At 52.0% G+C, this 25,900-nt stretch overlaps 1 protein-coding gene across 5 annotated transcripts in view; it reads left to right on the top strand.

Annotated features, from left to right (window-relative positions):
* The window catches only part of adgrv1 (adhesion G protein-coupled receptor V1), a 986,427-nt gene that overhangs the window by 636,130 nt on the left and 324,397 nt on the right, over nucleotides 1-25,900 (top strand). For all 5 annotated transcript variants that reach the window (XM_085989059.1, XM_085989068.1, XM_085989050.1 and 2 more), the window contains one exon: nucleotides 8,069-8,229. In XM_085989059.1, the coding sequence (XP_085845185.1) occupies nucleotides 8,069-8,229 (161 nt within the window). The remainder of the gene's footprint in view (nucleotides 1-8,068; nucleotides 8,230-25,900) is intronic.

Genomic DNA, 25,900 nt, shown 5'->3' with positions numbered 1-25,900 from the left:
ACCAGGATGTTACCTGGGCTGGAGCGCTTCAGCTATGAAGAAAGACTGGACAGGCTGGGGTTGTTTTCCTTGGAGCAGAGAAGGCTGAGGGGGGACCTGATTGAGGTGTACAAAATTATGAGGGACATAGATAGGGTAGATAGAAAGGAACTTTTTCCCTATTAGAGGGGTCAATAACAAGGGGGCATAGATTCAAGGTAAGGGGCAGGAGGTTTAGAGGGGATTTGAGGAAGAACTTTTTCACCCAGAGGGTGGTTGGAATCTGGAACTCACTGCCTGAAAGGGTGGTAGAGGCAGGAACCATCACAACATTCAAGAAGCATTTGGATGAGCACTTGAAATACAAGGCTACGGATCAAATGCTGGAAAATGGGATTAGATTAGACAGGGATTGATGGCCGGCGCGGACGCGATGGGCCGAAGGGCCTCTTTCTGTGCTGTATAACTCTATGACTCTATGACTCTATGTAATATAATGTGTATAATGCATCTGTCTAATTTTATGATCTGAACATTTTAAAAGAAACACTTTTCTTGGAGGGAATAAAAGAGTACAGGTTCACTTCACTAATTGTGCTCTCCCAGAAGGAGCAGTGCTCAAAAGGAGTGCAGGATGCAGAATCAACTACACAGTCTCGTAGCCCTGTCTCCAGCTCCTGCTAACTTCAAGCCAGCCCCTGACTGGGAGTGTGGGATTAGTGAATTTATTTTTACATGTGCTGTTGTGAAAATGAAGATAATTAGAAACATATAGCTACCAGGTCTGTACATTGTAGGGTAAGATTCTGCTGTGTGCACGCTGCTGGCACAGTGCCTTGCCACCAAGGTGCTTGTCAGGAAATCACATATGCACATCTCATGCTTTTTCCATCCATCAAAATGAATGGCTATCATATGATTTTCTGAAATGCACGCTTGATGGGAAATTCTTGAGGGGGGTTTTAATCAAGCAAACCTACTGCCGCGAACAGCAGATCCCTCCCCGCTCTGCGATGTCTCCCGGTCTCCTTTCCCACCCGATTGTCGGTCCGGCCTTCCCCTTCTGCCCCACAATGTCTCCTGGTTGCCAGGTACCGACCCAATAATCCTCGACTGCGGCCTTTCACTGCTGGCTTTCCCGCCCGGCAGCCTGTCAATCTGGCCAGCTGCCAGGTGGGAAAATAGTAAAAAAAAAAATTACAATGAGGTCTTGCTCTTAAATTCAGCAGGACCTCCATGTTCCTGGCATTTCTGGGTTTCTCCCCATCTTCCTGTAAATATCTGGACCTTTGTGCCAGTTGCATGCAAGCAGAAAATTCACCCTGTTGTGGCGACACGCCACCATTGGACATAATCCGCTCACAGCGGCACGGACAGTTTACGCAGGCGCACTGCCGGCAGCAGCCGCCCCCAGCCGGGGGCCCTTTCCTCCGGCAACTTGTTTCCCACAGCGACAGGCTGCCGGGAGCACTTCCTGTCTGGGGAGTATTTAAGTGGTTGCGCGGGCTTTTCAAGCTCTCTCTTTGCCATGATGTAGATTAAAGCAGTTGTGTTTCACCAACTCTGGTCTCGACTCCCACGTTTGCCGCGGTATCTCAACACTGGTGACCCCGACGCTCAGGACGAATCCTAAGCTAGCATGGCGGATACAAACACAGTCACGGTTAAACTACCGGACTTTTGGGAGAACCTGGCCGAGGCCTGGTTCGTTCAAGCCGAGTCCAGATTCCGGCTGAGAAGCATTACAGTCGACGCCACGAAGTACGACTACCTCGTCGCCTCTCTCACCTACGCCACAGTTCCCCAGGTTTGGGCAGCGCTGCAGGATCCACCAGTGGAAGGCAAGTACGAACATCTGAAGGCCGCGCTTCTTAAAAAATTTCAGGCGCCCTCTTACCAACGCAACTGCCAACTCCTCGACCTCCCAGGCCTTGGTGACGCTTCACCGTCGGACCTGCTTTCCCACATGCTGTCCCTCTCGGCCAACAAAAACCCCGGCGCCCTCTTTCGCACGCTTTTCATTCGGCAGCTCCCCGCCAGCATCCGCCCGCTCACTGTGGAGTCTGGCTCCACGGACCTGAATGAGATAGCGGAAAAGGTCGACCGGCTGCTCTCCGCGCAGACCGCCCGCGACGTCGCGCCCGACCTCACGGCAACGACCACGTGGTCTCCCCGGCCCACTAGGCCCGACCGCCCTTCCACTCCGGGTCACTGCTACTACCACACCCGTTTTGGCACTAGGGCCCAACGCTGCACGCCACCGTGCACTTTCAAACCCCCCCCCGCACCGGCCCCCACGATGGCCGCGGGGCAAAAGGGGCCCCTACTGTACGTCACCGACGACAGCACCAACCGCCGATTTCTGTGCGACACAGGAGCCCAGCACAGTATCACCCCCGCCTCCGCCCTCGAAATCCAATGCGGCGCACGGGGTATCATGCTGGCCGCAGCCAATGGCTCTGACATCCGCACATACGGCACCCGCATGGTCACGCTCGACCTCGCAGGCCGCCGCTACCGCTGGGAGTTCCTCACAGCCAAGGTCCTCTGCCCACTCCTCGGCGCCGACTTCCTACGCGCCCACGGCCTCCTTGTCGACATTCCGAGGCACCGCCTCGTCGACATCAACACTATGGCCCCCATCCCTGGCGCATTCACCCCGGCCCGTTCGGCCGGCCTGACGACCTACTGCCTTGCCAGAGCCATGGACGACTACTCGGCACTTCTAGCCGAGTTTCCCGCCCTCACCAACCCGACCTTTTCGGCCAAAGCCGCCAAACACGGTGTGGAGCACTATATCCCCACCACCGGCCCCCCGGTCTCTGCCCACGCCCGCAGACTCAACCCGGCCAAGCTGGAAATCGCGCGGGCCGAGTTCACCACCATGGAGCAACTCGGCACCATCCGCCGCTCCAGCAGCCCTTGGGCCTCGCCCTTCCACATCGCCCCCAAGCCCGGCGGAGGCTGGCGCCCCTGTGGGGACTACCGCCGCCTCAACGACGCCACCACCCCCGACCGATACCCGGTGCCGCACATCCAGGACTTCTCGGCCCGACTGGCCGGACGAACCGTCTTTTTCAAGGTCGACCTGGTGCGCAGTTACCACCAAGTCCCCGTACACCCCGCGGACATCCCCAAAACGGCCGTCATCACCCCATTCGGCCTGTTCGAGTTCCTGAGAATGCCCTTCGGCCTCAAGAATGCAGCCCAGGCTTTCCAGCGCCTTATGGACTCAGTCCTCCGGGACCTGAACTTCCTATTCGTCTATCTAGACGACATTCTCGTGGCCAGCTCCTCCCAACAGGAACACCTCGAACACCTTCGCATCCTGTTCGGGCGCCTAGCCCAACATGGGCTCATCCTCAGCCCGGCGAAGTGCCAATTCGGCCTAGCCGAGATCGATTTTCTCGGTCACCACATCACCCCTGCTGGGGCAGTCCCCCTGCCCAACAAGGTGCAGGCCATCCAGCAATTCCCCCGCCCCAAAACCATCAAGGGCCTCCAGGAGTTCCTCGGGATGGTGAACTTCTACAACAGGTTCATCCCCAGAGCAGCAGCCCTCATGAAGCCCCTATACGACTCCCTCCGAGGTAAATCCGGCAAGATGGCCGTAGCCTGGACCACTGATACGTCAGCCGCCTTCGACGCCACCAAAAACGCGCTCGCCGACGCCACCCTGCTCACGCACCCGAGGGCCGATGCCCGGGTCGCGCTCACCACCGACGCCTCCGACCACGCGGTCGGAGCCGTGTTCGAGCAGTGGGCCAATGGCGCGTGGCAGCCACTTGCCTTCTACAGCCGCCAACTGCGCCCCCCGGAGGACAAATACTCTACTTTCGACCGCGAGCTTCTCGCGCTCCACCTGTCGGTCCGCCTATTCAGGTTCCTCCTGGAGGGCCGCCCCTTTACCGCGTACGTGGACCACAAGCCACTCACATACGCGATGGCCAAGCACACCGAACCCTGGTCCGCTAGGCAGCAACGCCAGCTCGCGGCCGTGTCCGAGTTTACCACGGACATCCAGCACGTCTCCGGTAGAGACAACGTTGTCGCCGACTGCTTTTCCCGTCCCGCCATCTGCACGAATCACCTCGCGGTCGACTACGCGCAACTAGCAGCGGCCCAGCTCACGGACCCAGACCTTCTCTCGGCGGCTGCCAGGGCTGCGCCTAGCCAAGGTCGCGCATGCGCCCGAAGCCACGGCAGTCACTTGCGACGTCTCACTCGGCCAACCCAGGCCGGTCGTCCCTGCAACCTGGCGCCGCCGCTTCTTCGACGCGCTCCACGGGCTCTCCCATCCGGGTTCCCGCGCATCCGTCAAACTCCTCTCCCAGCGCTTCGTCTGGCGTGGCCTCAGCAAAGATGTTCGGACTTGGGCCACCTCCTGCCTCGCCTGCCAACGGGCCAAGGTACAGCTGCACACAAAAGCACCCCTGGGAGACTTCGAGGTACCCAGCCGCCGCTTCGACCACGTACACGTCGACATCGTCGGTCCTCTGCCGCCATCGCAAGGCCAAACTTATCTCCTCACGATGGTCGACCGCTACACACGCTGACCTGAGGCAGTGCCGCTGACCTCCACCACCACAGCCGACATCGCCAGGGTGTTCGTTAACACCTGGGTCGCGAGGTTCGGCGTACCGGCCGACATAACCTCCGACAGAGGCGCCCAGTTCACCTCCGAACTCTGGACGGCCACAGCACGCAACCTCGGGGTGACGCTCCACTGAACCACGGTGTACTACCCGCAGGCCAACGGGCTTTGTGAACGCTTCCACAGGTCACTCAAGGCCTCACTCCGCGCCGGCCTGCAGGACAGTACCTGGACTGACCGCCTACCGTGCGTGCTACTAGGCCTACGCACCGCGGTCATGGAAGACCTCCAGTCCTCAGCAGCGGAGTTAGTCTACGGACAACCGCTGTGCGTACCAGGCGAATTCCTCCCGGAGGCTACCACGCCTTGGTCGGCCGAACAGCAGCGGCTCAACTCTTTCTCTTCCGCTCAACAGTTCGCCCCACTTCCGGTCAACCGACACGGCGAACTCGCACCTCACGTCCCGCCAAACTTACAGCAGGCACGCTTCGTCTTCGTGTGACACGACGCGCACCGCGGACCCCTGCGACCCCCGTACGACAGACCGTACGAGGTACTACAAACCGGGGACAAGGTCTTCAAGCTGCGACTCGGCAACAGGGTCGAAACAGTCTCCATCGACCGGCTCAAACCAGCACACACAGAACCAGGGGAACAGGTCCCCGTGGCCCGACCTCCAACTAGAGGCCGTCCCGCCAGCAAGCCAGCACAGCCGGCGGCGAGCCGCCTGGCCCCACCAACTAGACCGGCGACCACTCAGAGCCGCTCCGGCAGAACCATTAGACCACCGTCACGACTCGTCCACTCCTCCTAAGCGGATTCTGGGGGGAGCTCTGTGGCGACACGCCACCATTGGACATAATCCGCTCACGGCGGCACGGACAGTTTACGCAGGCGCACTGCCGGCAGCAGCCGCCCCCAGCCGGGGGCCCTTTCCTCCGGCAACTTGTTTCCCACAGGGACAGGCTGCCGGGAGCACTTCCTGTCTGCGGAGTATTTAAGTGGTTGCGCAGGCTTTTCAAGCTCTCTCTTTGCCATGATGTAGATTAAAGCAGTTGTGTTTCACCAACTCTGGTCTCGACTCCCACGTTTGCCGCGGTATCTCAACACTGTCTATCTATCATGGTAGCCATACAGTTCACTCAGATTTTCACTTGGTAAAATTGGCGTTAACAGGGCGGTAAGGGCCTAAGAATGGGTTCAGTAGCCTTAACTCTTCATTAGCCCCAATGATCAGCTTGCTATAACTTTCGCAGAGGCTGGGTGCCTAAACGTTTGCCTGAAACAAGCGGTAGGCCTCTTTCCCAAGCAAATCAGGGTCTTAATGACGTAGTTAGATCTACAATTGTAATTTTAAGGGACATATGGGCATAGCTTGCGACACAAACACTCCGCACATGTGTACTGATTTTTTTTGTGGCGCTGGGGAGTGCTCCTCTTGGCTCCACAAAAATATCACGGACTGCTGCCGGCCCAGCCTCGCCCCGCCTCTGCATTGCGACTCTTCCCTTTCCAAGCATCTACCTGTGGGTCTCTGCCAGCCCAGCCTCGCCCCGCCTCTGCATTGCGACTCTTCCCTTTCCAAGCATCTACCTGCGGGTCTCTGCCAGCCCAGCCTCGCCCCGCCTCTGCATCACGACTCTTCCCTTTCCAAGCATCTACCTGTGGGTCTCTGCCGGCCCAGCCTCGCCCCGCCTCTGCATCACGACTCTTCCCTTTCCAAGCATCTACCTGTGGGTCTCTGCCAGCCCAGCCTCGCCCTGCCTCTGCATCACGACTCTTCCCTTTCCAAGCATCTACCTGCGGGTCTCTGCCGGCCCAGCCTCGCCCCGCCTCTGCATCACGACTCTTCCCTTTCCAAGCATCTACCTGCAGGTCTCTGCCAATGTTCCAGAAGTCAACATTCCTGAGGCCGAAGAGCGGCGAGCCTGTTTGTCATCCGCAGCTCGTCTGCCAAACTTCAAATGAGGCTAGGGCCTCAAACTCGCAGGTGCCTCTTTGCCACCAGAACAGGCGACTGGTTAGAGCGCTCTGCCAGTCTGCCGCCCAAAAGTCAAAATTGACCCCAGTAAGCACACTTAGTGCTCAAACAGCATGACATGGGTTTGAGCCTATTTATCATTCCAGTTGTTTTCTACTTGCTTACTGATGGTGCAGAGCTTCACACAGCAGGAGTACATAAGGGGAAATCATGTTGCACACAGTCCAAGATTTTCCATCATTTAATTTTAATGAACATAACAACAACTTGTATTTATACAGCACCTTTAATGTAGTAAAACATCCCAAGGCGCTTCACAGGAGCATTATAAAACAAAATTTGACACCGAGCCACATAAGGAGAAATTAGGGCAGAAAACCGAAAGCTTAGTCGAAGAGGTCAGTCTTAAGGAGCGTCTTAAAGGAGGAAAGAGAGATAGAGAGGCAAAGAGGTTTAGGCAAGGAATTCCAGAACTTAGGGCCTAGGCAACAGAATGCACGGCCACCAATGGTTGAGCGATTATAATCAGGGATGCTCAAGAGACCAGAAGTAGAGGAGCGCAGATATCTCGGGTAGGGGGGGGGGTGCTAGAGGAAATTACAGAGATAGGGAGAAGTGAGGCCATGGAGGGATTTGAAAACAAGGATGAGAATTTTAAAATCAAGGCGTTGCTTAACCGGGAGTCAGTGTAGGTCAGTGAGCACAGGAGTGATGGGTGAACGGGACTTGGTGCGAGTTAGGACACGGGCAGCCAAGTTTTGGATGACCTCTAGTTTATGGAGGGTAGAATGTGGGAGGCCAGCCAGGAGTGCATTGGAATAGTCAAGTCTAGAGGTAACAAAGGCATGGATGAGGGTTTCAGCAGCAGATGAGCTGAGGCAAGGGCGGGGACGGGCGATTTTACAGAGGTGGAAATAGGCAGTCTTTCTTGTGCTGCGGATATGTGATTGGAAGCTCATTTCAGGGTCAAAGATGACACCATGAATAGCAAATCATGTGCTGTGTACATGCACTTACCTGGTAAGCACTCAGCTGAGTAAGTTTGTCTTTTTTTTGTTATTGACTGTGAGAGGGTAACTTTAAGCTGAGCCACCCAGTGGGAACCTGATGCGATCAGATCGACTGCTCCATTTTACTTTCAAATACCTTCAATGGTCAGTTTCCCTGCAGTCAGATTTGGTTAAAGTTATCCCATAACAACCCATCACTGTGCTTGAGAATCTCCAAACCAAGTTACTGGGAAATGTACCTGGGTAGAATTTATTGTTTGGCCAATGTGGAATGCATGCTCTCTCCCTCACAGAATAAAACCCTACTTTATTTAGGCATGGCTGCAGCCAGAGTAAAGTCCACTGTCGATACTGTCACACCCTACAAGCTAGAAGATGTGTGCCATGCAAGCGACACCACTGGGAAGAAATTATGAGTCATTTGATTCATTTTTAAAATTTCAATCTAACATTCGAAATGCTAATGTCTTCCTCCAAGAATCCTTTACTGTTTTTTTTTAATAGCTGGCTTTCAGGCAACCAGTTTTGTCGAGTGGTTGAAGATACCAGTGACTATGTGGAATGTGCCTGCTCACACATGTCCATCTACACAGCCTCTGCCCAAACAGACAGCCTTTCCTCCTACAATGAAGCCTTCTTCTCAGCTGCATTTATTTGCATTTCAGGTGTGTGGAAATGAAAATTAATTTGTAAAAACACATTATCACATTGTATGAGATTGCTGATGATTGGCCTATGTAGAAAGAGGACAGCTTCCCTTCCAAGACTATAAGGGTGAAAAGCCAACAGTGTTTAAATCTGAATTATCGCTTTCTTTTGGTTTGTTTCAGGTGTTACTATTTGAAGTGGTGTAATTGTAGACCTTTAGTTCTGACAAAAGGTCATCGACCTGAAACGGTAACTCATTTTCTCTCTCCACAGATGGTCCCTGACCTGCTGAATACTCCCAGCATTTTCTGTTTTTATTATAAATAATTTCTATGGTTCTGGTTTAAATGTCTGTTATAGTCAGTACAAGAGCTCCAACTTTAGGAATATTGCCCATGTAAAAAGTCATTTTCTAACAACCACAAATTTACAATAACAATGTTTGTCTCAAGTGCATTATATATAGCCCCTGAGTAGCATCCATTTCAACTTTAAACATAGAAGATAGGAGCAGGAGTAGGCCATTTGGCCCCTCGAGCCTGCTCTGCCATTCAATGCAATCATGGCTGATCATCCAAATTCAGTACCCAGTCCCTGCTTTCTCCCCATACCCCTTGATCCCTTTAGCCTTAAGAAATATATCCAACTCCTTCTTGAATATATTTAATGAACTGGCCTCCACCGCCTTCTGTGGTAGAGAGTTCCACAGGTTCACCACTCTCTGGGTGAAGAAATTCCCCCTCATTTCTGTCCTAAATGGCCTACACTTTATCCTTAGACTGTGTCCTCTGGTTCTGGACTCCCCGACCATCGGGAACATCCTTCCTGCATCTAGTCTGTCCAGTCCTGTCAGAATTTTATAAGTTTCAATGAGATCACCTCTCATTCTTCTAAACTCCAGCGAGTACAAGCCCAATCGACCCAATCTCTCCTCATACGTCATTCCTGCCATCCCAGGTATCAGCCTGGTGAATCTTTGCTGAACTCCTTCCATGGCAAGAACATCCTTCCTCAGGTAAGGCGACCAAAACTGCACACAATGTGGTCTCACCAAGGCCCTGTACAACTGCAGCGACATCCTTGTTCCTGTACTCAAACCCTCTCGCTACGAAGGCCAACATACCATTTGCCTTCTTAACCGCCTGCTGCACCTGCATGCTTACCTTCAGCGACTGGTGCACATGGACACCCAGGTCTCATTGCACTTCCTCTTCTCCCAATCTATTGCCATTTAGATAATAATCTGCCTTCCTGTTTTTGCCACCAAAGTGGATAACCTCACATTTATCCACATTATATTGCATCTGCCATGTTTCTGCCCAATCACCCAACATGTCCAAATCATCCTGGAGTTTCTCGACATCCTCCTCGCAGCACACACGCCCACCCAGCTTTGTGTCGTCTGCAAATTTGGAGATATTACATCTAGTTCCCTTGTCTAGATCATTAATATATACTGTGAATAGCTGGGGTCCAAGGACCGATCCCTGCGGTACCCCACTAGTCACTGCCTGCCACTCGGAAAAGACCCGTTTATTCCAACTCTTTGCTTTCTGACGGCCAACCAGTTCTCTATCCAAGTCAATACCTTGCCCCCAATCCCATGTGCCTTAACTTTACACGCTAATCTCTTATGCGGGACCTTATCGAAGGTCTTCTGAAAGTCCAGATACACCACATCCACTGGTTCTCCCTTATCTATTTTACCAATTACATCCTCAAAAAATTCCAGTAGATTAGTCAAGCACAATTTACCTTTTGTGAATCCATGTTGACTTTGTCCGATCCTGTCACTGTTTTCCAAGTGCTCTCCTATTACATCTTTTATAATGGACTCTAGCATTTTCCCCACTACCGATGTCAGGCTTACCGGTCTGTAATTCCCCATTTTCTCTCTACCACCTTTTTTGAATAGTGGGGTAACATTAGCTACCCTCCAATCCATGGGTACTGTTCCAGATTCCATCGAATATTGGAAGATGATCAGCAATGCATCTACTATTTCTAGGGCCACTTCCTTAAGTACCCTAGGATGTAGATTATCAGGCCCTGGGGATTTATCGGCCTTCAATCCCATCAATTTTCCTAACGCCATTTCCCTACAAATACTGATTTATTTCAGTTCCTCCCTTTCATCAGACCCTATGTTCCTGGCATCTCTGGGAGGTTATTTGTGTCTTTCTTTGTGAAGACAGAACCAATATATGTATTTAGTTGGTCTGCCATTTCTTTGTTCCCCATTATAAATTCCTCTGATTCTGACTGCAAGGCACCTACGCTTGACTTCACCAATCTTTTTCTCCTCACACATCTATAAAAGCTTTTACAGTCAGTTTTTATGTTCCCTGCAAGCTTACTCTCATATTCTATTTTCCCCTTCTTAATTAATCCCTTTGTCCTCCTTTGTTGAATCCTAAACTGCTCCCAATCCTCAGGATTATTGCTTTTTCTGGCCAATTTATATGTTCTCTCCTTGGATCTTATGCTATCCCTAATTTCCCTTGTTAGCCACGGTTGAGTCACCTTTTTTGTTTTAAAAAAGCGAACTCCAGCAATAGGGCGCCAAATTTCCATACTGACAGGGGATAAGGATCTAAATCCTAACCTCACCTAATTGTTCATCCTAGATTTCCTATCACGTTTCATACAATTTGGGAGTGGTTATTGGATGGGTGGTGGCACCAATCTGTAATGTCAGATCCCTGCCCACTTTAGTGCCTGCCTGATTTTCCGTTATAATTTCTGGTGGATGACAGAAGCTCGCTTCCCTGACAGCTGCCACGATGCCTTCATTTTAAGGAAGGACGACTTGCATTTATATAGCGCCTTTCACGACCACCAGATGTTCCGAAATACTTTACAGCCAATGATGTACTTTTTGAAGTGTAGTCACTATATTATAATGTAGGAAACGCGGCAGCCAATTTGCGCACAGCAAGCTCCCACGAATAACAATGTGATAATGACCAGATAATCTGTGTTTTTTTTAGTGATGTTGACTGAGGGATAAAAATTGAGGAACTCCATCGTGCCGTTTTTTGAGCAAGCAAATATAAATGATGTGGTAATGCCACAGGTCCCATTTCCCATTATTACCACCTCAGTCCACGCCAGTATACATAGAATTACATAGAGTTTGCAGCACAGAAACTGGCCATTCGGCCCAACTGGTCCATGCTAGTGTTTATGCTCCACACAAGCCTCCTACCACCTTACTCCCTCTCACCCTATAAAACTGGCATCCAGGGTTACTAACCCCTGGCCTTCCAGATAGGCACAATAGGTTTCCCACTGGGAAGGTCCCTCTTATCATTTCAAGATGCCACTCTAATATAAACCAAACAATTATGTATGAGTGCATCAACCAAGTCACAGATACAATGTTCTCTAGAACTATCGGGGTGCGCTTTCAACCCTCCCGGGCATGGACACATACATATAGTGCCCCAAAAATGTTGGGCAATGAACTATCGCCCCTTTGCCGCAGAAACTCTGGCCATGGCAGTATTTTCAAGGGCCTACCACTGGGTGGCAAGAGCGGCTCCCTGAGTCAGATGGCAGGCCCATTTAAAAGATGCATAAAACAGCATTGCCACCGAAGTTTCAATGGTGCAGCGGGAGAATCCCCGAGGAAATTCACCCCCCTAATATTCCGATGTGATATACTGTGTGATGGTTGTGTGCGAAACTGGCACAGACTTTCATTATTCTTCTGCAGTGATCACACACCAGTTGTACATTGAAGGAGTGAATGCCCTTCCTGGTCACTAAAGCTTCTAACCCTTCTTATGTCTTGACAGCTACATGAGTGTAGTCTATTATGTCCTGGACATGTAGGAAGCCAGCCACTGCTACAAATCTCAAAGCTGTCTCATTCTGGTTGTTGGCAATCACAAGGAAGGTAATAAAGGGCATTGGTGACCTACTTGATGCTGCTGCGTACTGCAGACAGGGAAATGTGGATGATGTCCCCTGTAGCAGACAGGAAGGAAGCTGAGATGAAAAGTTAAGGGCAGTGGTGACTTTGAAAGCCACTGGCAAGCATGGCTCCTTGGTCCAGCAGGCAGGAGGTTCTGCATGAATAGATCAGCAACAGCCTGATACAGTGCTCCTCAGAGATATCCAGGAAACAGACTTTTGGCCTATAGACTCTATGGCCGCGATTTTGTAAATAGATGTGGGTTGGGAGCGGGTCAGGTGGTTCCTGGCTTCCAGTCCCGCCCCAACTACATCCGGCCCACGGACATGATTTTATGCTGATTGACCATGTTAAGCCCGCCCTGCAGGCTTGCCGGCCAATTAAGAGGAAGCCGGTCAGGTGACATCATTTGATGACGTGTCATCTGCCGGTTTTCTTAAAGGGGCCACACACAATTTTTCTTTTGACAGCTGATTTCTCAGTGTTTAACAGCATTGAGGTGCTGCAAACACTGACAATCACTGTATAAAGGTGAGCTCTTGCACCCAGGCTCTCCAGTGACTCTCTCCATATGCTGGAACAGATGGCAGCTGCAGTTGAGGTTACAGAGCGATCTGTCACGAGTGAGAGAGGTTCTCCCAATGAGGTGGGACTAGACATCGATTTCAAAACTTTTTACCTACAGAAAAGTGTAAAAGCATTAAAAATGATTTTCCCAACATTTCCTTACCTCTGAAACACACCAGTGCACCATTGGATCCTTCACCCCACTTCTGCAGCTGTCATCAATGCAGAAACACTACAGCAGACTCACAACATGTCATACTTACCTAGCGTGGTGCCCGGATGTCGAGAACCCCGAGGCAGAAGCAGCAAAATTGAAAAAGAGCCTGTTAACTACTACCAAGTACCTGTTAACAGGAAGGTAAGTGGCTTTAATCCTCTTCCCGCCACTAGGTGTCAGGTCCATGCACAAATCGGGGACCCGACACTTGGGGAAATTGTTTGGAGGCGGGTTGACGGCGGGATCAAAACCCGCCATCAATCAAAACGATTTTGACCCTTGACCTGCCTCCAAACCCACCCTCTCAGTGCCGATAAAATTGCAGCCTATGTGCTGGGTTAAGCCCTTCTATGAGCGACCCACCTCACTTACGTGTTCCAACAGGCACACCTACAGCTTGTCTTGGTTGTTGCTGCTGCTGCTCTTTTTCCAACTGTTCCTTCATCCAAGGCAAAGAAGCAAAAATGGCACCCATGACAAGCCATGAGTGCTTACTCAGGGTGAGCAAGGCAAAAAAAAATAATCAGAAACCTGGGGCTAGAAATTCATTATAGCCAAGGAATGGCGGTATCAGCAGAAATGTTGGAGAATCAGCGCCAGGCGCTAATGCTTTAGACTGCATGAAAAATTCGTGCTCACTGCTCAATAAAATGATTGGAATCCTAAATCAAGTCTTAAAACTTAAAGGGTGGACCAACATCGGGTGCAGTCTAATCGTAACTCATCACTGCCACAGGCTTTTCTCACTACTTAAAGGGAGGTTCATTGATGCTGCAGCACCTCATTCTCAGTATTGCTGGCTGTGCAGCTGCCTCAGCAAGCAGAAGCAGAACAAGGAGAAGGAGCCGGAGGACTGAGCCAAGTGTGCTCATGGTAGGTCCTCACCCCAGGGAGAGAGCCCATAGATTCTCCGATGAAGCATTGGAGGCATTGGTTTTCGCCGTGGAGAGACGGAAGGGGTGCTCTACCCGGCAAGTGGCAGGAGGCCGTCGCCACAAGTCTTCCACACCATGTGAAGGGAGGTAGTACAGCATGTCTCGGGCAGCATTGTGCTCCCCAGGACCCACACACAGTGCAGGAAGAAATGTAACGACCTCACTCAGGTCATAGAGTCATAGGCCTAGAAATTCAGTATAGCCACGTTTGGGGCGCTACAGCATGGCGTTCGCTAACTTTTGCGCCCGGCGCAACTTAGTGCCACCTTCGCCGATATTCAGTTGCACCGCCCCAAGAGGTTGCTGCTGCGCTAAAGCAGGCGATGCACGACTATCATTAGGCGCTAAGCTGGCGATCCGGGGCGCAAACACCGAAGGCGGGCGCAGCGCAGGTGCGGCGAGTTGCTCATTGAGGGCAGACAGTGAGGCGCCAGTCAGCACTTAAAGGGGGAGGGTGGAATTGCTTGGCTGCCACGCCCTGCACACTGCAGCCCTAAGGCAAGGCCTGAACACTGCTTCTGGAACAGCTCCACGCCCAGGAGAATGGAAAAGGCCAGGGAGAGAGCGCAGCGCTTCGGCGAGGGTGACCTGAGGCTGCTGGTTGGCGCAGTGGACCGCAGGCGCCATATCCTCTTCCCTGAGGGTGGCAGGAGGCCGCTGCCCACCGAATATCGGAAAGCATGGAGGGATGTGGCAAACAGGGTCACGTCCAACAGTGTGGTTGGCAGGACACCAACCCAGTGCCGGAAAAAATTCAACGACCTCACTCGGGTTGTCAGGGTGAGTACCCTTTCCAGTATCCTCCTCATCCCTGCATGTGCACCTCACTTTATGGCCAAACAGGTCTGAAAGCCCTAATGGCCAGCCCTCATCCAGCAGCTATGGGACTGTCATGAAAAGCACTTGCGCAATCAGGACTTTAGACACTGTCAGGGCTATTCGACCATGGGAGGCAGTGCGGGCAAGATCAGGGCTTGACACTGTACTTAGAGGCGGTCCTTTCTCTTGCAGGCCAAGCTGGCGCATAACAGAAGACAGCAGCGACAGACCGGGGGAGGCCGTCCTGACCTGAAACAGCTGAGCGACCTCGAGCAGCGAGTGGAGCGGATCATGGCAGGCCGGCTGAGTGGCCCCGTCGCCACTGGAGATGCTGACCCTGTTCTGGGCACCAATGGTAAGGTCATCACCTTTTTGATCTCTCCCTTTCCACTTGCGCCTCACACCAGCATCCTTTGCCACTATCGAACCAATGCAGTGCACAGCAGCACTCATGCCTCCCTCGCTGCCGCCCTGTCCTCACTCTAAAGCAACTCTTGTGCCTCCCTGCTTTCAGATGGTGACTCGCCAGGTGAGGAGGCGGCCCCTCAAGCTGGCACTGTGTCCGAGTCAGACATAGAGGAGGAGGAAGAGGAAGCCAGACCATCAGGGACACCCTCAGCCAAGGCAGCCCATGGCCATGATGGTGACACGTCTTCCCTAGAGGGGAGCAGGGGGGAAGGGTCGGAGGATAGTGAAGCTCCGGGGACCAGCGGGCTGCTGCAACGCGGGAGGGGCGGGGAAGCTCGGCGGCCTTCTCCCCAGAGGGTGAGTGCGGCCTCCAGTCCTGCTACAGTGAGCGCAGAGGAGGTGCGGCTCCTAGCGGAAATGGGCGCCCAGGCTGAGCGCAGGCACACTGAGCTCATGGCTGCAGTGGCAAGGATGCCTGACTCCATAGAGTCACTGGCAAGGAGTGTGCAGGAATTTGGGGCAGCACAGGCCAGGAGTCTGCAACAATTCAGTGCAGCACAGGCCAGGAGTCTGCAACAATTCAGTGCAGCACAGGCCAGGAGTCTGCAACAATTCAGTGCAGCACAGGCCAGAAGTCTGCAGGACATCGCGGCAGCACAGGCTAGGAGTCAGCAGGACTTCGCTGCTTCACAGGCGGCTTCTAGCCAAGTGCTCAGTCGTGCCGTGCATTCACTGGCTGCTGTCATGCAGACACAGACCAGGGCCACACGGGCACTAACTGCCGCCACACTCGCTGGATCGGCCAGGCATCGCCGGGGCACTCGCTGTGCCGCAGCAGCACAGCAGTCTGTGCCTCAGCAGATTGCTGCACATGCTGCAGTGCTGGCCCGTGCGCGTGCCAATGTATCAGCCGACCAGGGAGTGCCTGTGATCTGTCAGGTTGGCAGCATTCCTGCAGCCAACACTGTCACTCCTCCATTGCAGCTGCCACCAGCTGTTGGACAGACTGCTGCCGCCCAAGCAGAGTTGGAGCAGTCAGCAGCCGGCCCCTCCAGGCCCAGAGCTGGTCCAGGCCGACCCCCAAGGGCATCTGCCATCCCACCATCTGACCCTCATCAGCCTTCCCGCAGCCTTGCTGCAGCCACTGGGGTCCCATTGAGGAGGAGCTGCAGGGCAGGTAGGGGCCAGTCACGGAAGCGAAACGGATCACCCTCGCAGGGGAAAAAGTAAAAGGTGTGGCCAAATGTTTTGTTTTACTTTTAAAGGCCGATACTGGTGTATTTGTTTCATATTTAAAGGCCGAGACTGGTATATTTGTTTTACTTGTAAAGGCCGAGACTGGTGTATTTGTGTTTTTGGGGGGGGTTTCTCTCCATTAATTTGTCATGTAGGAAGGGCACAGAGGTATCATAGTAAAAAAAATTCTTAAATCGCACTGTCCATGCTTTCTTTTGGAAGCCCTGGTTGACTTGCTCGGCTGAGGGCTTGTGGAGCGGCTACATTCATCTTCTGCCATTGGCACAAGCCATTCCCTGAGAGGGGGCCTAGAACCGACTTGCAATAAGCCGCCGACGGGCGGCCTTTGCACTTTCTGCCTCCCTCCTGTGCTGGTCCTCCTCCTCCTCCTCCTCCTCCTCCTCCTCCTCTGGTGGTCCTCCAATGTCTGCTGGCAGTGGCTGAGTCCTGCGGATAGCCAGGTTGTGCAGCATGTAGCACACGACAACGAAATGGGAGACTCGCTCAGGCGAGTACTGTAGGGCTCCCCTGGAACGATCCAGACAGCGGAACCGTTGCTTCAGCACGCCGATTGTTTGCTCAATGATGTTCCTGGTTGCTTGATGGCTGTCATTGTATCGCTCTTCAGCAGGGGTGCTGGGCGCACGGAGCGGGGTCATCAGCCAGGTGCACAAAGGATAGCCTTTGTCCCCGAGAAGCCATCCTCGTGGGTGAGGCTGTGCCTGGAACATGTCTGCCACAGAAGTCTGGCGCAGGCTGAAGGCATCGTGGCTGCTGCCTGGAAAGCGGGCATTGACAGCTAGGGTGAGCTGCCTGTGGTCACACACCAACTGCACGTTGAGCGAATGGTAGCCCTTCCGGTTGCGGTAATCCTCGGCATTCTCTAGAGGTGCCCGCAAAGCCACATGCGTGCAGTCAATGGCGCCCTGCACCATGGGGAAGCCCGCTAATGCTGCAAAGCCCATTGCATGCTGTTGCTGCTTGTCAATCGTCATGGGGAAGGAGATGAACTGACGTCTCCTTCTGAAAAGGGTCACCTGGCGGATGCAGCAATGTACCGCAAACTGGGAGATGTTGGAAATGTCCCCAGTAGCGGATTGGAAGGAGCCGGTGGCATAGAAGTTGTGAGCCACCGTCACCTTCACTGCCACCGACAGAGACGTCCTGCTCCTCAGCTGTGGCTGCAGATCGCCACGAAGCAGGTGGCAGATCTCAGTGACCACCGCCCTTCTGAATCGCAGCCTCCGAACACACTGCTCCTCAGACATGTTCAGATATGAGAACTGCTGGCGGTATACCCTGGGTGGGTAAGGCCTCCTTTGCTGACGCCTGTTGCCCCTTCTCCGTCTGGCCATGACTGGCACTCTCTCATGGCGTCTCTGAGCCCTTTGAATGCAATGGAGAAGCCCAACGTTTCCACCCATTGCAGCCCCCATTATATGTTTCCAATCAATGCTATGACTCTGAAGTTAAAGACAAGTGCAAAGCTGTGGCCTGAAGCCACAAGTACCTGTGCGAGTGTTGAGCCAAACCAGAAAGCTGTCTACCTTTGTCTCTCTCCAAAGATCCGTCTCTCACAAAGAAGGAGTGTTGCAAAATGGCTGCCATTTATACTGCAGGAGGAGTCCCCTTTAATTAGCGCCCCCCGCGCCCCGCAGTGACTGGGAACCGTTCCCCTCTACCAGTCGCTAGGGGCGCCAGGCGCACAATAGGCCGGCGCCACTGAATTTCCGGTTTGGGGCGCACAAAGGGCGTTGCACCATGAAATGACGTCAGGATCTGCGCGCGCAGCTGAGCGCGCGCAAAGGTTTTGCGCCGCCGCTAAATCTTAACTGAAGTTCGCGAGAGGCGCAGAACGCGCTGCGCCCGGGCGCTAGCCGCTTAGCACCCCACTTCTCCTCCTCCTAAGGCGCTAGTGGCTGGCGCAAACAACTGAATTTCTAGGCCATAGAGTCATAGGCCTAGAAATTCGGTTGAGGCGCCAAAGTGGCGCCAAGTTCGCCTGGGCGCTGATTTTTGCGCAGCGTTCGGAGTAATACCGATCTCCAGAAATTTAGTTTCAGCGCCCCTAGAGGGAGACGGGGCGAGGCTCGAGGCGCTCCGCGTCCCTCTTAGGGCGCTGAAACTGAATATCGCAGCGCAACGTGCCGCAGCACCACACGCAGGCCTTCCTCCCATTGTTAAGGCGGGGGGGGCCTGCAACAGCGCGATCCCCGATCGCGAGTGCCGGCAAAAGAGCCCGGCACCGAGGAGAAGTGCCGGGCTCTCGGGAAACAGCCGGCAATGCCGCGGGGGTGGGCGGGATCAGGAGGCCGGGGACGGAGGTGCTGGCAGGCGGCCGCCGAGATAAGCGGCCGCCCCGCACCTCCACCTTAACTTGCGCCACTGCCGGCACAGCAAGGCCCCGTGAACCGGGCACGGGTAGCGAACGGCGCTACAGCGGCGTTCGCTACCAAATATTGCGATCGGGGCGCTAATGGGGCGCTGCGCACACCGATAACGTCATCGGTGGCGGCTCAACAGGCTAACGCCAGCATTAGTGCCACCGCTGAATATCGCGGGAGGCGCAGCCAGTGGCGCTACAGCTACTGACTGCCCTCTTTAGGCGCTAACAGGTGGCGCTACATACCCAATTTCTCCCCCATAGAGTTATACAGCACAGATTGAGGCCCTTTGGCCCATCGCATCCGGGCCGGCCATCAAGCCCTGTCTAATCTAATCCCATTTTCCAGTATTTGGTCCGTAGCCTTGTATGCTATGGCATTTCAAGTGCTCATCCAAATGCTTCTTGAATGTTGTGAGGGTTCCTGCCTCTACCACCTTTTCAGGCAGTGAGTTCCAGATTCCAACCACCCTCTGGGTGAAAAAGTTTTTCCTCGTTCCCCTCTAAACCTCCTGCCCCTTACCTTGAATCTATGCCCCCTTGTTATTGACCCCTCTACTAAGGGGAAAAGTTCCTTTCTATCCACCCTATCTATGCCCCTCATAATTTTGTATACCTCAATCAGGTCCCCCCTCAGCCTTCTCTGCTCCAAGGAAAACAACCCCAGCCTGTCCAGTCTTTCTTCATAGCTGAAGCGCTCCAGCCCAGGTAACATCCTGGTAAATCTCCTCTGCACCCCCTCCAAAGCAATCATGGTCATGGTGAGTGAATGCTTCAACAAGTGCTACATACCACAATCTTAACACACTGCCCAAAGCACCACACCCCCAGCACTCACCCACCAACAATCTCTACCTACCAACACTCACACCCACATCTCACACCTTGCACACAATGACAGCTATTCAACTATGGCATGCACATCACCCAAACACATTGCTCCACACTCACTCACACACTTTCCTTTCTCTTGCAGGCCAAGGTAGCGCACAACAGGAGGGACCAGGAGCACACAGGTTGGGGGACAAGCCGACACCCAATCACTGTCTGTGTTGGAGAATAGAGTGCTACAAATCATTGGGCGCCAGGTGGTGGGCGCCGTGGCCAGCAGCGATGTTGACCCCTTTGGGGACAACAATGGTATGTTCATCCCTACTTCTTCTTCTCACATCCCACTTCCACCTCACCCTGCAAGTGTTTTGCATTTTCCAGCTAATCATGCTGTATGCATGCATTTCTCCCTTCCTGCCCCCCTCCCCTCACCTTAACCCAACTTGTGCCTTTATGCTTTCAGATAATGATCAAGCACCTGAGCAGCCTGTCCCTGAGGGCACGGTAGAGAGCGAGGCGGGAGAAGAGGAGGAGGAAGAACACACCACGTCACTGCATGTCTCACCCGCAGGCACCAGCTCAGATACTGGCACTGCATGTTCTTTAGAGGCTAGCATAGTAGCGGGATCTGCACAGGATGAGGCACCGGGGACGAGTGAGCTGCAGCAAGGCCGGGGGAAAGTGTAGGTCGGGGTCAGCTCCCCGAAGGGCGAATTCGCACACAAGTTCTGCTGCACAGGACTCAGATGAGGACCTTGATGGGGAAGTATTTAGAAGAAGGGTGATGGGCATGCACACGGAGATGATAGGTGCAATGGCAAGGGTGCCGGAGAGCTTCTTGGCAATGGTAAGGAGCGTGAAAGAGTCCACCTCCAACATCGCGCAAGGCTCTGCGCACACCATGGAGCCCATCATTTCCAGTTTGCAAAGGTTGGTAGACTCCCAGAGAGACCATGGCGGCCCAGACTTGATGCCGTGTGTGATGGGCAATCTGGCAGCTTCCATTGCAGCACCGGCGGAAGCGATGCAACATCTTAATGTAGTCTATGCTTGGTGGCATTAAATTTCAGACTGCTCTCATGCAGTCTCAGCTTGATTCCACGCAAGCTCTGACTGCTGCCATTGTGGCTGGGTCTACCGCCGTCGACCGGGGCTTTCACGGTGCAACAGCAGGCCAGCAATCTGTGCTCCAACAGATTGCTATGGATGCTGAGGTGCTGCCCTGGGGGAGTGTCAGTGGAGCAGGAACCTGCTGTCCTCTCTCAGGCTGACAGTATTCCTGCTCCCACCACTGCCACTCCGCCATTGCCCTTGTCGCTGCCTGTCATCCAGACAGCCCAGACTGCTGCTGTCCATGCTGAGGTGGTGCAGTCTACAGCCGGGCCTTCCAGGTCCAGAGCTGGTCGAGGACGTCCTGCAAGGCCATCTGAAGTCTCCCACACGAACACTCAGCAGCCTTCCACCAGTTGTGCTGCAGCCACTGGGCCAACACTTCGTAGGAGCACTAGAGTAGGCAAAGGCACAGTAACGAGAGGCACTAAGGGTTTACAGAAGGGTGAAAAGTAAATATTTTTGGTGTAAATATGTGTCCACTACTTTTTGATAAATTTATTACTTCACTTACCATTTTTTTGTGCTGTCTCTCATTTCAGCTTTGCGCTGTGGTATGGCCTGCAAGAGAGGGATGGAATGATGGGGATGTGGTGAGCAAAGGGGATCTGGGGTTTAAGTCATCCTGGTGTGAGGCTGGAGGTCTGGTTGCAGGAGGTGGCAGAGTTCTGTGACCATGTCCTTGGTGAAGCAGAGCCATCTTAATACACTGCTCCTCGCTTAATTGAAGGTAGGAGAAGTTCTCTCGGAATACCTGCAGAGGGTAAGGCCTCCTGGTGAGAGCCCTGATGTCCCTCCTCATCTCTCTGAGTACATGTTCCTGTATTTCTCGCTGCCTGTGCTCCCTCCGCTGTAGATCCTGGAGGGCAAGGTGGCATGCCAGTATAGCCCCCATTAATGTTACCAAGTGTAGCAGTTTGAATCTTTGAAGAATAAATGTAGCTACCTTTTAGTTGCCAGAAGACTCCTGATACAAAATAACCTTGAAATTACTGAATGAAACTGTTGCAGTGGGTGAAACTAACAAAAAACTATTGAAATTGCACTAACCTGACAGCTGTGAGTGATTACTGATGATCCCTTTAAATAATGTCCCTGGAGCTGGCTTCCTGGTGCTGCATGCCAACTCTTCCTGTCGGTGTTTACTCTAGGCGGTGAGGTAAGTGGCGAGAATCAATTTTGAAAATCGGGCAGTCAGTGAGCGTTGCACACTCACTGATGTCACGATCTACCTGGCGTTGACTTTACCGGCGATACCTCTTACCGGCGCTACTGGGGGGTCGGATTTGGTGTACACCGCTGGATTCGCCTTGCCCCGGCGATACTGGTCTAGCGCTCCATTGGCACCATCTATTGGCACTAACGAGAGGGACTAGGGGGACAAATTTTTCCCCCAAGTAATCTCCAAGCTCAGAAATCCCTTGGAAATCCACTAAGCACAATCGCACAAAGTTCCCTACGATCTGAGTGCCTGCAACTGAGTGCTCCTTTAAATAGTGCTTCCAGTCATGTCAGTCAGTTTGTGAAGCCAATCTTATGAGGTTTTACTCAGCAGGTTGGCCATTGGGCAGGACTTCCGACCCACACAATTAAAGTTGCATCAGGATCGTCATTACACCATAGGACACCGATTTGCATTTATTAATGAGGCAATCACCTATTTCCAGTGGGTGTGTTTGCCACCAGACTCATTCCCGAGTTTGAGTGGTGGTCGCTGGGTTTCTGGCAGGAACGGGGCGGTGTCACTGCTTGATGTTTTAACGGCCCACCCACCCTGTTCCTGTTGGGCGGGTTGGGTTAAAATCACGATCCCTGTTTCCAATACCTGGAACTTTCCGAAATCACACTGACCTTGCTTGTACCATAAGGTGAGTAGGAATCGCCCACGCCACGTGCATCCATTGGGATTGTGCCCTTGTAGAAAATTTAGGTTTCAGACTCCCTAATGAGTAGCTGTTCTTTTTCTTGACTGAGCTGTTACAATGAGCACTTTGCTAATGTGCAGGAGAGGCAAAAATCTCAAAAATGTTGTACATTCTGTTAACTGATGTGAAACTGTATTGGTGACAGCAATGAAAAATCTGCAGTTCAGTCTATGACTGAAGGTGAATGATGTGGTGATAGGAAAGCAGGAGAAACACTGATAAATAAAGGGGAAGGGATAAAGAATCTGCACATTGCTCCCTTCTAAATTAATAAACTATCACATAAAAACTTCTTTCCAGCAAATCATTGCTGATGATTGACAAACATTTAAATGGTGAGGTCAGAAATGCCAGGAAATGCAACAGCCTAGTTTAATTTAGGTTGAGGGAGATGACTTTGCAGCAGAACCTGTTTCTATTGGGTTTCCAATCCTTTCTGGCCACTTTGATAAATTCTGATAAGGGGGCAGATGTTTTCTGCCTCTGTCGTGACATCACTTTTGGAGTGGGACTGATGGTATGCCTGGTGGATCCCCCACAAACCCTGCCAGTTCTGCTTAGTCGATGGCCAACAGTAAGTATGTCTACAAGAAGTCATAAGTGAGTCTCGCAATGCTGTATGTAACAGAAATTGATTGCCTTTGGCGAAATGGCATATCATCAATGGAGCACTTGGAAAGGGCAAATTGTGAAGCTGGCTTATTAAAGTGCTGCTTCAAATTCCTGTTGCACCACAGTGTGGTGGAAGAAACATAGAAACATAGAAGATAGGAGCAGAAGTAGGCCATTCGGCCCCTCAAGCCTGTTCCGCCATTTAATGAGATCATAGCTGATCATGCAAATTCAGTACCCTGTCCCTGCTTTCTCCCCATATCCCTTGATCCCTTTAGCCTTAAGAAATATATCTAACTCCTTCTTGAATATATTTAAAAAGTTGGCCTCAACTGCCTTCTGTGGTAGAGAATTCCACAGGTTCACCACTCTCTGGGTGAAGAAATTCCTCCTCATCTCAGTCCTAAATGGTTTACCCCTTATCCTTAGACTGTGACCCCTGGTTCTGGACTCCCCGGCCATCGGGAACATCCTTCCTGCATCTAATCTGTCTAGTCCTGTGAGAATTTTATAAGTTTCAATGAGATCCCCTCTCATTCTTCTAAACTCTAGCGAATATAAGCCTAATCGACCCAATCTCTCTTCATACGTCATTCCTGCCATCCCAGGTATCAGTCTGGTGAATCTTCGCTGCACTCCCTCCATGGCAAGAACATCCTTCCTCAGATAAGGCGACCAAAACTGCACACAATACTCAAGGTGTGGTCTCACCAAGGCCTTGTACAACTGCAGCAAGGCATCCTTACTCCTGTACTCGAATCCTCTCGCTATTAAGGCCAACATACCATTTGCCTTCTTAACCGCCTGCTGCAATTGCATGCTTACCTTCAGCGACTGGTGTACAAGAACTCCCAGGTCTCGTTGCACTTCCCCATTTCCCAGTCTATTGCCATTCAGATAATAATCTGTCTTGCTGTTTTTGCCACCAAAGTGGATAACCTCGCATTTATCCACATCATACTGCATCTGCCATGCATCTGCCCAATCACCCAACCTGTCCAAATCATACTGGAGTTTCTCTGCATCCTCCTCACAGCACACACGCCCACCCAGCTTTGTGTCATCTGCAAACTTGGAGATATTACATCTAGTTCTCTCGTCTAGATCATTAATATATATTGTGAATAGCTGGGAGGGGGAGAAGAGGAGGGAGAAAGCACTATGGTCATAACAAGGTCTTGTTGGTGATTTTGACACATGCAGTTTTGGTGCTATGGACGGGATGGAAGCCAGGCTGAAGGAATTTGAATAGAAACATAGAAGATAGGAGCAGGAGTAGGCCATTCGGCCCCTCAAGCCTGTTCCGCCATTTAATGAGATCATAGCTGATCATGCAAATTCAGTACCCTGTCCCTGCTTTCTCCCCATATCCCTTGATCCCTTTAGCCTTAAGAAATATATCCAACTCTTTCTTGAATATACTTAATGAACTGGCCTCCACCGCCCTCTGTGGCAGAGAATTCCACAGGTTCACCACTCTCTGGGTGAAGAAATTCCTCCTCATTTCAGTCCTATATGGCTTACCCCTCATCCTTAGACTATGACCCCTGGTTCTGGACTCCCCGGCCATCAGAAACATCCTTCCTGCATCTAGTCTGTCCAGGCCTGACAGAATTTTATAGGTTTCGATGAGATCCCCTCTCAATCTTCTAAACTCCAGTGAGTATAAGCCCAATCGACACAATCTCTCCTCATACATCATTCCTGCCATCCCAGGTATCAGCCTGGTGAATCTTCACTGCACTCCTTCCATGGCAAGAACGTCCTTCCTCAGGTAAGGCGACCAAAACTGCACACAATACTCAAGGTGTGGTCTCACCAAGGCCCTGTACAATTGCAGCAAGACATCCTTGTTCTTGTACTCGAACCCTCTTGCTACGAAGGCCAACATACCATTTGCTTTCTTAACCGCCTGCTACACCTGCATGCTTACCTTCAGCGGCTGGTGCACAAGAACACCCAGGTCTCTTTGCACTTCCCCTTCTCCCAATCTATTGCCATTCAAATAATAATCTGCCTTCCTGTTTTTGCCACCAAAGTGGATAACCTCACATTTATCCACATTATAGTGCATTTGCCATGTTTCTGCCCAATCACCCAACCTGTCCAGATCATACTGGAGTTTCACGACATCCTCCTCACAGCATACCCTCCCACCCAGCTTTGTGTCGTCTGCAAATTTGGAGATATTACATCCAATTCCCTCGTCCAGATCATTAATATATATTGTGAACAGCTGGGGTCCTAGGACCGATCCTTGCGGTACCCCACTAGTCACTGCCTGCCACTCGGAAAACGACCCGTTTATTCCAACTCTTTGCTTTCTGTCCGCCAACCAGTTCTCTATCCAAGTCAATACCTTGCCCCCAATCCCATGTGCCTTAATTTTGCACGCTAATCTCTTATGCGGGACCTTATCGAAAGCCTTCTGAAAGTCCAAATACACCACATCCACTGGTTCTCCCTTATCTATTTTACCAGTTACATCCTCAAAAAATTCCAGTAGATTAGTCAAGCATGATTTACCTTTTGTAAATCCATGTTGACTTTGTCTGATCCAGTCACTGCTTTCCAAGTGCTCTGCTATTACATCTTTTATAATGGACTCTAGCATTTTCCCCACAACCGATGTCAAGCTTACCGGTCTATAATTCCCCGCCTTTTCTCTACCACCTTTTTTGAATAGTGGGGTAGAATTAGCTACCCGCCAATCCATGGGTACCGTT

The sequence above is a fragment of the Somniosus microcephalus genome, chromosome 1 (genome assembly GCF_052327205.1).
Source record: "Somniosus microcephalus isolate GS21.2 chromosome 1, FLI_Smic_1.0, whole genome shotgun sequence".
NCBI lineage: Eukaryota > Metazoa > Chordata > Chondrichthyes > Squaliformes > Somniosidae > Somniosus > Somniosus microcephalus.
The sequence above is the reverse complement of the archived record's forward strand: the minus strand, read 5'-3'. Positions and strand labels throughout refer to the sequence as shown.